The sequence below is a fragment of the Tachyglossus aculeatus genome, chromosome 4, assembly GCF_015852505.1.
Source record: "Tachyglossus aculeatus isolate mTacAcu1 chromosome 4, mTacAcu1.pri, whole genome shotgun sequence".
In the NCBI taxonomy this organism is placed as follows: domain Eukaryota; kingdom Metazoa; phylum Chordata; class Mammalia; order Monotremata; family Tachyglossidae; genus Tachyglossus; species Tachyglossus aculeatus.
This window is the reverse complement of record NC_052069.1, coordinates 84,874,241-84,889,151: the sequence shown is the minus strand read 5'-3', so window position 1 is coordinate 84,889,151 and position 14,911 is coordinate 84,874,241. Positions and strand designations below refer to the sequence as shown.

Genomic DNA, 14,911 nt, shown 5'->3' with positions numbered 1-14,911 from the left:
CAACAAAACAAAACATATTAACAAAATAACATAAATGGACTAAATATGTACAAGTAAAATAAATAGAGTAATAAATATGTATACATATACATATATACATGGAGCCACTTTCCACTGAGCCACGCTGCTTCTCTTGGGCAGGGAATGACGCTGTTCATTGTTGTTATACTTTCCCAAGCTCTTAGTTCATTCATCCATTCGTTCATTCATTTTTATTATACACTTACTGTGTGCAGAGCACTGTACAGAACACTTGGGAGAGAACAATATAACAATATGGCAGAGGCATTCCCTTCCCACAAAGAGCTCTCAGTCTAGAAGTGGGGAGAGGGACAGCAATACAAATAAATAAAACGACAGAGATAAATATAAGTGGTGTGGGGTGCCTGTCTTCTAGACTGTGAGCCCGTTGTTGGGTAGGGACCCTCTCTCTATGTTGCCAACTTGGACTTCCCAAGCGCTTAGTATAGATAGACTAAACTACTATGTTCCTAATTTCTGAGCATCCTCAGTAATCATCATCATCATCATCAATCGTATTTACTGAGCGCTTACTATGTGCAGAGCACTGTACTAAGCGCTTGGGAAGTACAAATTGGCAACATATAAAGACAGTCCCTACCCAACAGTGGGCTCACAGTCTAAAAGGGGGAGACAGAGAACAAAACCAAACATACTAACAAAATAAAATAAATAGAATAGACATGTACAAATAAAATAAATAAATAAATACTGTGTTAGACAAAGGGGAAGTTTTCACTAAATGCTACTTTTAGTTCCTTGAGGGCAGAGGGTGCTTGAAACTGAGGCAGTGAAGACAGAATGGTATGTGCAGTATTGTGGCTATTGTGGATATGAGGTCACATCAGTTTTCCTTTAAGAAGTTGTATTCTTGTATCCAGATCTCTGTGTGGAAAGGGTTATCCAGTTATAGATTCTTGGGTACAGGCATGGTTGCCAAATTAATACTTAATCACTAATACGCCTACAAGTTTTCTTGGGGGTTCATCAGGTTGTTAGCAGAAACCTAACCAATTTCAACAGAGGAGTCTTGAGGGGAACCATTACATCCACACAGCACCCAATTAAATGACCAAATATTCCACTGTTGGAGTGGAGCAGAGAAATTCATTTTAGAAATATTGAGCTTAGGTGCTTACAGGCTATCCATGTGGAGTTAGCCTGAAAGCAAGATGAAACACAGAATTGTAGAGAACTGTAGGTGAGAGGTCGGAACTAGAGAGCTAGATTTTAGTTGTTTGGTTATTTCTGTGGTCTTTCCCACCTAGGTAGCAAGATCCTTGAGTACAGTGATAGACTATCATTGATGCTTCGCTTCTTTATGTATTTCCAAATATAAAATTATTATTGCATTCTGTGCATAGTAGATGCTCTATAAATAGCAGGAAGAAACAAACTAATGAGCTATACTGGTGATGCTAAGAGTGTTGTGTTTTACTCTACTTGTTGATGTCAAAATACAATAGTCCCAAACCATCCCCTAGAATATTAAAACCTTTGGTAATTATTTCTGGCTGGGTCATTTTTAACTTAAAGCAACTTTAAAAATTGATTTACCAGCATGGGGACATAGTTTTCTCTACTGCTTTCAGTGAATGGGAAAACATACTTTATAATACCCAATACTGACTTTTTTTCTTTGGGTTGGTTCAAATGCAAGCCCATTGCAAATTCACCTTTTTAACTAAAAGGAATTAAATTCAGGGATGCAGTTGTTTAAAAAAAACCCAAAAACATGCAAACCAAAAAATTGGTTTTGCTTTGAAATGAAGGGGTGATTTTATTTATCCCCACTCAGCCCCACAGCATTTATATATAGATCTGTAATTTATTTATATTAATGTCTGTCTCCCCTTCTAGAACATAAGCCCATTGTGGACAGAGAATGTCTGTTAGGTTTTACTCTCCTAAGCAATCAACATAGTGCTTTTGACACAGTAAGTGCTCAGTAAATACGATTGACTAAATAAAATCATTCCTTCACATATACACATACCTAGACACACACCTATATACCTATATCTATCTCTCTCTATATATGTCTACACCATTAAATCCTTTCCGGCTCTCTGATTCTGCAAAGTTGAACTGGAGTGACTCAAAAGAGAGCTTCCCTGTGGAATGGATTTTAAGGTCTCCCTACAGCATAACCCTTCCAGGGCATTCCAAATGTGTAAAGGCATTTGACAACTTAAGAAGAAAAAGGTTTTATTTCTTTGTTGAAATTTTTCTATGCCTAGAGGTCATCTGCTCAACTGGCCCATTGGAATTCAGAAAATTGAAACTGACAATATGAATGTCATCCTTGACGCAAGAATCAAAAGCAGTATAGCCTAGTGTATTCCAAGTACTGAACTTTTATACCTGAATCACACTAGTGAATCTTTTAATCCATAAAAATTGTAACTTGTTTTGGGTAACTCTGAATGAGATTGCTAATATTTTGACATTAATGTCACATTGTATTTGTGGCAAAGTTAGGGGTACTTTTAAGATTTTGAGATTTTAGATTTATGTTGAGAGGGAAATTCCTTTCTGGCTTAGGTCTTTGGATTTTGTTGTCAGGGTTAAATTGAGTCCTACATTCACTATTTGGAAAGTTGCATCATTGGTATTGGCTTTCCTATGTGGGAAAGAAATTGAGTGCCAAGAGAGGAAAAAAAAGCTTTGTTTTCCAGAGATGGTGCTTCTGACTGTCGCTCAGAATGTCAGTTGCTTTGTTGTATAGGTGTCTCATGGTTCTTGGTAGTTGAGTTCCCATTATCCTGCTAGATTTTTGAAATGAGGCAGCATTCTGGTGCGTTGCCATTTTGGGTGGGGTGGAGGGGCGCATTGGGGAGTTGGCAGGAGAGATAGCTAAGTAAAATGGAAGGATGACATTTCCGTTTCATTAATAATGATAAATTGTGTATTGAAAAAACATTGCAACAAAACCTGTATGGCTGATGTTGAAGAACAGCCTGTTCAGAGTAAATAGGTTTGAGAAATTGTTCAAAAATGATGTTGTTTGCCCCTGCCATACAGTCAAGGACAGCATCTGTTTGTGTTCTAAGGCATCTTAAGTGTTGCTCCGGTTGGATTGTGCAAGTGCCCTATTCTGCACTTGAAAGGCAATGCTGCCCGTATTTCTGGGGTCCTTTGGTCTGGCTTCCACTGCAAGCCTACAGGTCCCTCTTTTCTTGTTTTTCTTGAGATGGATTAAATTAGAACAGAGAGAGACATGCTAAATAGAAGATATGATTTAGCTGTGCCTCCCTTGCGATTTAGAGAACAGATATCTGTTACTATGATGCAAAGTCCAGATTTCAAAATTTAAGAAACTAATTTAAAATCATTCATGAGCGTAAAGTGTTAAAATATTTTTTGATAAATTCTGCTTCCTACTTCAGAGGTATTAAGGACTTACTGTGGGCAGAGCACTGTACTAAGCACTCGGTAGAGTACAGTACAATGGAGTTAATAATAATAATAATGATGATGGTATTTGTTAAGCGCTTACTATGTGCCAAGCATTGTTGTAAGCGCTGGGGGAGATACAAGGTAATCAGGTTGTCCCACGTGGAGGGCTCAGTCTTTAATCCTCATTTTACAGATGGGGTAACTGAGGCACAGAGAAGTTAAGTAACTTGCCCAAAGTCACACAGCTGACAAGTGGCGGAGTTGGGATTAGAACCCACGACCTCTGACTCCGAAGCACGTGCTCTTTCCACTGAGCCATGCTGCTTGGTAGAAATGTTCCCAGCTCACAATGAGCTTATAGTTTAGAGACTCAGTAATGTACTCAGTAAGCAAGATGTCTGGGGACATATCGTAATTGTGATGGCAGGTGTTCATTTGTAGCCATACCTTTCAAAGGTTAGAGGTGGCCAAAACAGATCTCTCAGAATTCACCTTCTGTTTATCCATAACTCAACACTGTAGGGGCAGATAATTGCTGCTTCACCCTGGAGGCTTTCACCATCACTACTCAGAGGCTTTTAGGCCAAGCGCATCTTTTACAAGCTAGAGTCTTAAGCTGTAATCTGAAATGAATTCTTCAACTTTAAAACTGTCTTCAAATGTAATGGGTAGTTTTAAAAAGAAAACTCGCTGCTGCTCTTTTTCAAAATTTAATTTTACTGTCTTGAAAAGATGCTTTTCAAAATAACATAAATACAGCACTTAATGTAACAGTTAATAAGTATTTCTGTTTTCCTTATGGTTTGGCTTAAAATCATATTTCGAAGTTTTATTGAACTAAACAAAAAATGGGTAGACTATCACCCCATCAGCTGTGTGACTTTGGGCAAGTCACTTAATAATAATAATAATATTAATGATGGCATTTATTAAGCGCTTACTGTGTGCAAAGCACTGTTCTAAGCGCTGGGGAGGTTACAAGGTGATCAGGTTGTCCCACATGGGGCTCACAGTCTTAATCCCCATTTTACAGATGAGGTAACTGAGGCACAGAGAAGTTAAATGACTTGCCCAAAGTCACACAGCTGACAATTAGCAGAGCTGGGATTTGAACTTAACTTCTTTGTGCCTCAGTTACCTCATTTGCAAAATGGGGATTAAAACTGTAAGCCCCACGTGGGACGACCAGATTGCCTTGTATCAACCCCAGCACTTAGAACAGTGCTTTGCACATAGTAAGCGCTCAACAAATACCATAATTAGTATTATTAGGCTTTCTCTTTCTTCCACTCCCACACTCTTTCCCTTTCTCGATGACTGTTGCCTCATGTACCTCTATCAAGTCAACTTTTCTTTCCTGCATGGAATAAATAATTATTTCTATGCTGAGAAATTTAATTCGTACCTCATCTGTATTGTGGCCTATTGACTCAAATACATTCCTTCTCTTGGTGACTAAATTTTTATTTAAAGGCTTTCAGTTGTGCAGCAAATTTATGCAAACATCCTTTCCCCAAAGACAGTTTTAATTTTAGAAAATTTTATTTAGGTAGTAGCGAATACTTTTTAAGCACTTGGCTCTTTTTTAGGTTCAGTGGAGCCTGACTAAAAACATTTTCAAAATAGATTTTAAAAATCACGTTATTCTTAGTCATCAAAGATCATTCAAAAAGATTTTGTTTTCCCTCTTTTCTAACATTGGCCAAAAATCAGGTTTTAGTTACAGTACCATGAGGTGAAAATGGAACATCTCTTTGAAGGTATAGCTCTCACGTTTTACATCTAATTTGGAACCCTGAAATTATACATTTCTATTATTGGTAAGTTATCTGTTAGATGGCTAGAGATGGGATAGGTTCTTAGTGGTCTGATATCATGAGCCCATTGTTGGGCAGGGACCGTCTCTCTGTGTTGCCGACTTGTACTTCTGAAGCACTTAGTACAGTGCTCTGCACACAGTAAGCGCTCAGTAAATATGATTGAATGAATGAACATCATGCGGCCATGTATGTCATAAAACATCTTCCATTTACATTTGGAATTAGAGGCCAGTACACCTCCCCCGTTTACCCAACCAGGGGATTGATTAGTCCTTCTAGACTGTGAGCCCGTTGTTGGGTAGGGACCCTCTCTGTATGTTGCCAACATGTACTTCCCAAGCGCTTAGTACAGTGCTCTGCACACAATAAGCGCTCAGTAAATACGATCGAATGAGTCAACCATATTTATTGAGTGCCTACTATGCACGGAGTACTACACTAAGCACTAACTACAATGTAGTTAGAAGATACAATCCCGACCTTCATTACATTCCAACAGGGGAGACAGACACAAAGTAACTTAGAGAAGGAAGAGAGGAAGGAGAAATGGGTATGTAGATGGGGGAGGGAGGAACCTCCAAGCTGTGAGATGAGCTTGAGTGAGAGGCAGGAAAGAGGTGAGCGAGATTTAGCTAGGAGGTTGGCTTGGGAGGAATCAAGAGTGAGATGGGGAATTAGTGGATGAAGATTTAACTTCACTTCTCTGTGCCTCAGTTCCCTCATCTGTAAAATGGGGATTAAGAACTGGGAGCCCAATGTGGAACAGGGAATGTGTCCACCTGATTATTATTAATAATAATAATGCATTTATTAAGTGCTTACTATGTTCAAAACACTGTTCTAAGCACTGGGGAGGTTACAGGTGATCAGGTTGTCCCACGGGGGGCTCACAGTCTTAACCCTCATTTTACAGATGAGGGAACTGAGGCACAGAGAAGTTAAGTGACTTGCCCAAAGTCACACAGCTAAGTGATGGAGCCGCAGCGCTTAGTACAGTGCCTGGCACATAGTTAAGTGCTTAACAAAAACCATAAAAAAATAGAAAGAAAGAAGAGTGGATAGGTGGGTTGGGGCCAGATTGGGGAGAGCATTGAAACCGACTGTGAGAAGGAGTTGCTTGATGCAGAAACACAGGCAGCCAGTAGAGGGTTTTGAGGAATAATAATAATAATGGTGGCATTTATTAAGCCCTTACTCAAGGGACACTTTAGGAAAATGATATTGCAGCAGCATGTAATGTAGTTGGGAGGCTGGTGGACAAGTCAGGAGGCTGATGGGAGAGCCTAGTCATGAAATGATGGGCTAGCCCATCAGCCTAGTCAGGAAATGACAGACCTTGTATTAGGATTGTAGCAGTTTGGGTGGAGAGGAAGGGGTGAATCTGGGAAGTATGGTTCAGGAAGAACCACCATGATTGGGTAAGAGAGAGGATGAGAGAGATGAAACAATGAAGAGTTAAGGATGACACCCAGTTTGAGGGAGATAATGAAGAGCAAAGGATGACACCCAATTTGAGGGAGATAATGACGAGGGTGGGGATGGTGACACAGGAAGAGATATAGGCGGAAGGGTGAGGAGAGTTGCTGTTTAGTTAAATAGACTTTCATTTAGTGTATTGCTTGGTTGTTGGTGAGTAATTTATGTTTGTGGGGCCAGTTTAGGATGAAATAAAGTACCCTGCTAGAGACCATGGTCACATATTTATTAGAAGTACATAGAATCGCTTGGTACATGGTAGGTGGAGGCTGTCTTCTCTGTTAATTATGGGAAAGTTCTCCTGGCAGCAGAGTTTAGGGAAGTCTGTGTCTGTTACCTCATCTGTAAAATGGGGATTAATATTGTGAGCACCTTGTGGAACACGGACTGTGTCCTATATGATTAGCTTGTATCTACCCCAGTGCTTAGTACAGTGCCTGGCACAAAGTAAGTGCTTAACTAGTACCCTTAAAACAAGTCAAGTAGTTGGAGCTTTCTGTGTTGTGGAGTACATTTCTGCTTGCACTCCTGAGGCCAACCAGAAGAAGAGCTTCATGTGGTAATATATTTCTCTCAGCTCAAGCAGTACCTGGAGCAAAAGTCAAGCTAGAGGAAGTTAATTTGGTTTTTATTTCGGATTGAACCTTTTTTCCAACCATTTTCCCAAGGAAACTCTGAGGCAGCCAACTGCGTGGCTGAAGCACATGGTAATAATAATAATAAAAATAATTGTGGTATTTATGTGCTTACTATTTGCCAAGTACTGTACTAACTTCTGGGGTAGATATAAGACAATTAGGTCAAACATAGTCCCTGCCCTAGTTGAGGCTCACAGTTTCAAGGGTTGAGATTAAAAAATTATTTCCCATTTTACAACCGAGGAAACTGAGGCACAGAGAAGTAAGTGACTTGACCAAGGTCACACAGTGCACAAGGGAAAGAGCTGGGATTAGATCCTCTGGCCTATACTCTTCCTACTAGGCCACACTGCTTCTTGTGTTATCTGATTTCTGGTAGCCAGATCATCTGGTTTACTCTGGAAGGCTTAAAATTTCAGTGGCTTTTAAGTATTCTCTGAAAAAACATTGATTTTAGAATTTTCTGTTACAAGCCTTTAAAATCTGTGGTCATGTTGTTCCCCTGTTCTGGAAGCTCCCCCACTCCTCAAGACTCTCCAGTGGTCACCCGTCCATCTCAGGATCAAACAGAAACTCCTTACCATTGGCTTCAAAGCACTCAACCTCTCATTTCCCATTACAATCCTGTCTGCATATTTCACTTCTCTGTCAACCAACTCACTGTACCTCAATCTCATCTGTCTTGCTGCTGACCCCTTGCCCATGTCCTCTCTCTGACCTGGAATTTTCTCCCCCTTTATATCCAACAGGCCACCACTCTACATTTTCAAAGCCTTATTAAAATCACACCTCCTCCAAGTGACCTTCCCTTACTTAAACCCTCATTTTCCCTACTCCCTCTTTCTTCCTTATCACCCTTGAACTTGGATTTGTAGCCTTTAAGCACTTAATATTCACCCCACCTCCAGCCCCATAGCATTTATGTATAGATGTGTAATTTGTCTGTCTTTCCCTCTAGCATGGTAAGCTCATTGTGGGCAGGGAACGTGGCTACCGACTCTGTTACACTGTACTCTCCCAAGAGCTTAGTAAAGGGCTCTGCACACATTAAGCACTGAGTAAATTCAATTGATAGTAAGCTCTCGATAAATAACAATGATTGTAGTCTTCACTAGTGGATTGCTTCCAATCTTTTATGTCAGCCACTTGCTCTTTTAGACCATTTGACCTTTTTCAGTGGCTCTGTGTGTGTCACCCACGTAAATACACAATTGCTAATATGCCGACTTGCAATGATTCCTTTGCCTTCTAGAAACTTTCCAAGCCCTATTATGGCAGTCAGAAGATAGCCATGTTGTTTTGTGAAGAGCAGGAAAGAGGGGAGGAGGTTGGAGAGGACACTGACACTCGTACTCTGTCTTTTATCTACCAAACCACTAGGAAGGTGGGGACTCTGGGAACAGAAGGGGTCTCTGTGAGAGGAGTGTTCACTGGAAGAGTTTGCTTTAAAAAACTCAATTAGGGCTTCCTAAAGATTGACTTAATCAGATCTCCGCATAGAGTTGTGTTCTTTTTTTTTTTTTAAAAAAAAAGGCATTTGTTGAGCACTTACAATGTGCCAGGCACTGTACTAAGAAGAGCTCACAGTCTTAATCCCAATTTTGCTGGTAACTGAGGCCCAGAGAAGTGGAGCAAAAGTCACACAGCAGGCAAGTGGTAGAGCTAGGATTAGAACCCAGGTCCCGTGGCCCCCAGGCCTGTGCTCTTTCCACTAGGCCAAGCTACTTCTCTGTATTCTGTGTATGTGGGAGAAATGGCTGGAAAGTGAATTATTTTGGTGGGGGAGATGTTGGGGAAGAAATTTCTTCTTTCCTCACCCCTTTTCATTTAAAAGCCTATGTAAGCTTTTAAGCATTCCTTATTGTGTGTTAATGTTTTTGTGTTGGAAGGTGGAGAAGATGAAATTAACCCAGATGTGCAATATTCAGCTCAATATAAGACCCAGGAGATCTACTCGCAGCCAGATGATGAACAGCCACAGGGCTGGGTATCATGGGCGTGGTCATTCGTTCCTGCAATTGTGAATTCCGATGATGCGGAAAGTGAATACCTTGGAAGTGATGCAGCATCAGTAATAAAACAGCAAAAAGCCCAGACTCTGAAAGATCCGATTGTTTCCATAGGGTTTTACTGTACAAAGGCAACTGTCACTTTCAAGGTAAGTTTCCTACCACTGTATTATAGACTATGACAGCTTGGTTAAAATTGTTGTTTGTAGTTGTTTCATAAGAGGAGAGAAAAATGTTTTTCTAACGAGCATATTTTTATTCATCTGTAGGAAAATCAAGCATTAGCTAAATCTAATCATTAATGTTTGTATAGTGTGAAATGTTAGAGAATTCAAATAATGAAATGGTGACTTTTACATCTTCCCAGTTGAATGAAATAGCATGAAATAGAATGCACTGTGTCTGGGCAGGGAATGTATCTGTTGTATTGTACAATTTTTGGAGGTGAATACCCAGAATAAAATAATTTTTAAGTTGACATAATGTTTAGTGACTTTACCAGTTTTGGGGGGAGTTTCAGTGAGATCAGTGAGAGTTTGAAACAGGTTCTGTGTCAGAACCCAGAGTAAAATAAAGCCATGGGTCTGTGTTTCCCAAGACGAGAATGTGGAGCACTCCCAAATTTTATACGCCCGGATCCCCGGTTCTTTTAGCTGTCTTTCCTGATGTGGTAATTAGATGCCCTTGTGAAATCACATCTCCGGGAGGACTTCCCTAATTAATCTCCCGTCTTCCCGTGGAAAACTCAGGATTTCCACGTCACCCAAGCACTTGGGCACCCCCCTGCCCGAGCCCCATTTCCTCCTGTTTTTGGGACATTCATTCAATCGTATTTATTGAGTGCTTACTGTGTTCAGAGCACTGTACTAAGTGCTTGAAAAGTACCAGTCGACAACATATGGAGATGGTCCCTACTCAACAACGGGCTCACAGTCTAGAAGGGGGAGACAGACAACAAAACATGTAGACAGTTGTCAAAGTCGTCAAAACAAATAGAATTATAGCTATATGCACATCATTAACAAAATTAATAGAATAGTAAATATGTACAAGTAAAATAGAGTAATAAATTTGAACATGGAAGAAGAGATGGCTATCCCACTGACACCTCATTCTTAACATGCCCAAAACAGAATAACAATAATAATAATAATAAATAATAATGGCATTTATTAAGTGCTTACTACGTGCAAAGCACTGTTCTAAGAACTGGGGAGGTTACAAGGTGATCAGGTTGTCCCACAGGGGGCTCACAGCCTTCATCCCCATTGTACAGATCAGGGAACTGAGGCACAGGGAAGTTAAGTGACTTGCCCAAAGTCACACAGCTGACAATTGGCAGAGCTGGGATTTGAACCCATGACCTCTGACTCCAAAGCCCGTGCTCTTTCCCCTGAGCCACGCTGCTTCTCTAACTCCTCATATTCCCACCCAAACCTTGCCCTCACTTTAGAGCACTTAAATAATTATGGTAGTTACAATATTTAAGTGCTTACTGTGGGTCAAGCACTGTTCTGAGCTCTGGAATAGATACAAGTTAATCATATGCTGTCTGCTTCCTTTCTGGATGCCAGCAACCACAGATCTGCCTGCTTGGTGGCTGGCTGGCCTTGAGTTGTTGGATAAACTTTCTTGTGCTCCAAGCGCAGCCGCTGTCGGGGTGCAGATGGTATCCATGTTTTCACCTCATTTGCAGAGCTGTCTCCAACCTGAAGACTATAAACTACATACATTCCTACATACATACCCACAGTGAAGTTAAAAAAAAATTCATGAAAATCATATTGCTCCTTGTGGGCAGGATTCAAGTCTTGTGTTTCTGTTGGATCATCCAAGTTCTTACTCTAGTGCACTATACTCAGTAGGTACTCAGTACGTATCGTTTCTACTTCTAATCCAGAAGGCCAGGATGTCTTTTCAAGGTCGTTCAACAGTGTGTATTAGGCTCCAAACCAGCCAAATGATCTACAGAGCTGTAATGCTGTCCAATCTTCCGTATGTCTCTAAGAGCTTGAATTTCTAGACTCTGAATCCCATTTCTTGAGCAGCCCTTGGTGGGACATGTGTTGAGTCTGAATGACAATAGGAGAGTAGAGCGAACAGAAACTAGCTTCCGTCCCCTTCATTCCACGGAAACTGCCCTCTCAAAGGTCACCAATGACCTCCTGCTTGCCAAATCCAACGGCTCATACTCTGTCCTAATCCTCCTCGACCTCTCAGCTGCCTTTGACACTGTGGACCACCCCCTTCTCCTCAACACGCTATCTGACCTTGGCTTCACAGACTCCGTCCTCTCCTGGTTCTCCTCTTATCTCTCCGGTCGTTCTTTCTCAGTCTCTTTTGCAGGCTCCTCCTCCCCCTCCCATCCTCTTACTGTGGGGGTTCCCCAAGGTTCAGTGCTTGGTCCCCTTCTGTTCTCAATCTACACTCACTCCCTTGGTGACCTCATTCGCTCCCACGGCTTCAACTATCATCTCTACGCTGATGACACCCAGATCTCCATCTCTGCCCCTGCTCTCTCCCCCTCCCTCCAGGCTCGCATCTCCTCCTGCCTTCAGGACATCTCCATCTGGATGTCCGCCCGCCACCTAAAGCTCAACATGTCGAAGACTGAGCTCCTTGTCTTCCCTCCCAAACCTTGTCCTCTCCCTGACTTTCCCATCTCTGTTGACGGCACTCCCATCCTTCCCGTCTCACAAGCCCGCAACCTTGGTGTCATCCTCGACTCCGCTCTCTCATTCACCCCTCACATCCAAGCCGTCACCAAAACCTGCCGGTCTCAGCTCCGCAACATTGCCAAGATCCGCCCTTTCCTCTCCATCCAAACCGCTACCCTGCTAATTCAAGCTCTCATCCTATCCCGTCTGGACTACTGCACTAGCCTTCTCTCTGATCTCCCATCCTCGTGTCTCTCTCCACATCAATCCATACTTCATGCTGCTGCCCGGATTATCTTTGTCCAGAAACGCTATTACATATTACTCCCCTCCTCAAAAACCTCCAATGGCTACCGATCAATCTGCGCATCAGGTAGAAACTCCTCACCCTGGGCTTCAAGGCTATCCATCACCTCGCCCCCTCCTACCTCACCTCCCTTCTCTCCTTCTACTGCCCAGCCCGCACCCTCCGCTCCTCCACCACTAATCTCCTCACTGTACCTCGCTCTCGCCTGTCCCGCCATCGACCCCCGGCCCACGTCATCCCCCGGGCCTGGAATGCCCTCCCTCTGCCCATCCGCCAAGCTAGCTCTCTTCCTCCCTTCAAGGCACTGCTGAGAGCTCACCTCCTCCAGGAGGCCTTCCCAGACTGAGCCCCATCTTTCCTCTCCCCCTCGTCCCCCTCTCCATCCCCCCGTCTTACCTCCTTCCCTTCCCCACAGCACCTGTATATATGTATATATGGTTGTACATATTTATTACTCTATTTATTTATTTTACTTGTACATTTCTATCCTACTTATTTTATTTTGTTGGTATGTTTGGTTCTGTTCTCTGTCTCCCCCTTTTAGACTGTGAGCCCACTGTTGGGTAGGGACTGTCTCTATGTGATGCCAATTTGTACTTCCCAAGCGCTTAGTACAGTGCTGTGCACATAGTAAGCGCTCAATAAATACGATTGATTGATTGATTGATAGGTAACAGAAAGCTAGATCAGAGGAAACAATTGGAAGGTAGACTTTTAGACTGTGAGCCTTTTAGACTGAGCCCACTGTTGGGTATGGACTGTCTCTATGTGTTGCCAATTTGTACTTCCCAAGCGCTTAGTACAGTGCTCTGCACATAGTAAGCGCTCAATAAATACGATTGATTGATTGATTGAAGGTACAGTAAAACTTGTCACAGACTGTGCTCTATCCTGAGTTATTTGCTGCAGAAAGACCAGAGTTGTACATCTGTGAACGGAGTGGTTCTTTTGAAGTGAGAGTTCTGTGAGGATTCTGAAGCAAAGAGGTCAAAGTGAACCTGGGTTCTAATCCATCTGTTGGGTGACCTTAGTAACTTAATTTCTCTGTGCCTCAGTTCCTTCATCTGTAAAATGGGGATTAAGCCTGTGATTACCATGTTGGACATAGACTGCGTCCAACCTGATTAAGTTGTATCTACCCCAGCGCTTATTACATACTGTGTGCCAGCCACTCTTCTAAGCACTGGGGCAGATACAAGTTGGACACAGTCCCTGTCCCACATGAGGCTCACACTCTTAATCCCCATTTTCCAGATGAGGTAACTGAGACCCAGAGACATGAAGTGATTTGCCCAAGTTCACATAGCAGGCACGTGGCCGAGCGGAGATGGAAGGTACTGGAGTGGTCCTGCGTTGGCCTTCCAGTAGGTGATTTTCATTTTCAGCGGTGTCAGTCAGTCAGTGGTATTTATTGAGCACTTACTGTGGGCAGAGCACTGTACTAAGTGCTTGGGAGGGTACAATAGAGTTGACAGGCACGGATTCCTGCCCACAAGAGTGCAGAAAGTAATATGTCTGAGCCCAAGCAGCAGAGGCTCAGTACAGTCTGCAAGTAGTGGTTGCACTTGGAGGCAACTCTGGCCTGATCGGAGATGGCAAGGCATACTTTGATATGGAGGCAGTGGTCTGTTTAGACCCCCAAAACCTACCACCCAGCATTGGCTGGAGGCACTGTGGCTTAAGGTGGCTGCAATAAATGAGGGAAAGGTATGGACAGCAACAGGCTAAAGGAGGAAGGAGAAAAAGAGAAGTGTGTATCCACAAACAAGTTGCAAAACAAATCTACCAACTCTTATACTGTACTCTTACAAGTGCTTGCTACAGTGCTCTGCACACCGTAAGCTCGAATACCTTTGACCGATTGATTGCAGGAAATGTTATTTATACACACTATATCTGTTTTCAATTCACCTATTTGTGTAATGGTTAATGTGTTAGAATTAATCTTCTGAAATCTCCTTAAAGGAATTCATTTCAAAATAGAGATGGGATGCCTCAGGCCTTATGAAAATCTAATGAATTTTGGATTTAGGAATCCAAAAATGTATTATAAGTAAAAATATTCCATATCTACTCCTTTGTAATGGAATGGATTAGTAGTAATTGGGTGTGGATTTAAGTATATGCCAAAATGGTGATCCTTTGAATTGTTTTAACATGAATTCAGGTATTTCTGCTTTTTTTTTAACCTGTTCTCGTAAAGACTATTAATATTGTGTTTAAGCAGTTACTATGTATCAAGCACTGTTTTTAGCCTTAATAGATTATGACAGTAAAAACGTAGCTTTGGTCCTTCTTGTAAATTAGTGAATTATTCTGAAGTATTTTAAAATAAAGATGTTTGCTATAGTTTTATTGATGAGAATTATTGAATGCCCTTGTTACCTGTCCAGTGTAGATATTTTTACAGGAAGGACTGTGCTAGGTCAGCTGATAAGCTGATTAACATGGGTTCAAAACAGTTTATAATATTTCTATTAGATAAAGTTGTGAGAGAAACATTTTGACATTTAGGAAGAAAACATCAGATCTCATTGTTTAGCCTGTATGTGAAGAATGTATGGAATTAATTTGTGGTTCATAT

General features: G+C 41.8%; 1 protein-coding gene across 2 annotated transcripts in view; it reads left to right on the top strand.

The window, feature by feature from the left end:
• VPS13B (vacuolar protein sorting 13 homolog B) overlaps positions 1-14,911 on the top strand; it is a 1,018,523-nt gene that overhangs the window by 96,151 nt on the left and 907,461 nt on the right. For both annotated transcript variants that reach the window (XM_038744561.1, XM_038744562.1), the window contains exon 7: positions 9,244-9,512. In XM_038744561.1, the coding sequence (XP_038600489.1) occupies positions 9,244-9,512 (269 nt within the window). The remainder of the gene's footprint in view (positions 1-9,243; positions 9,513-14,911) is intronic.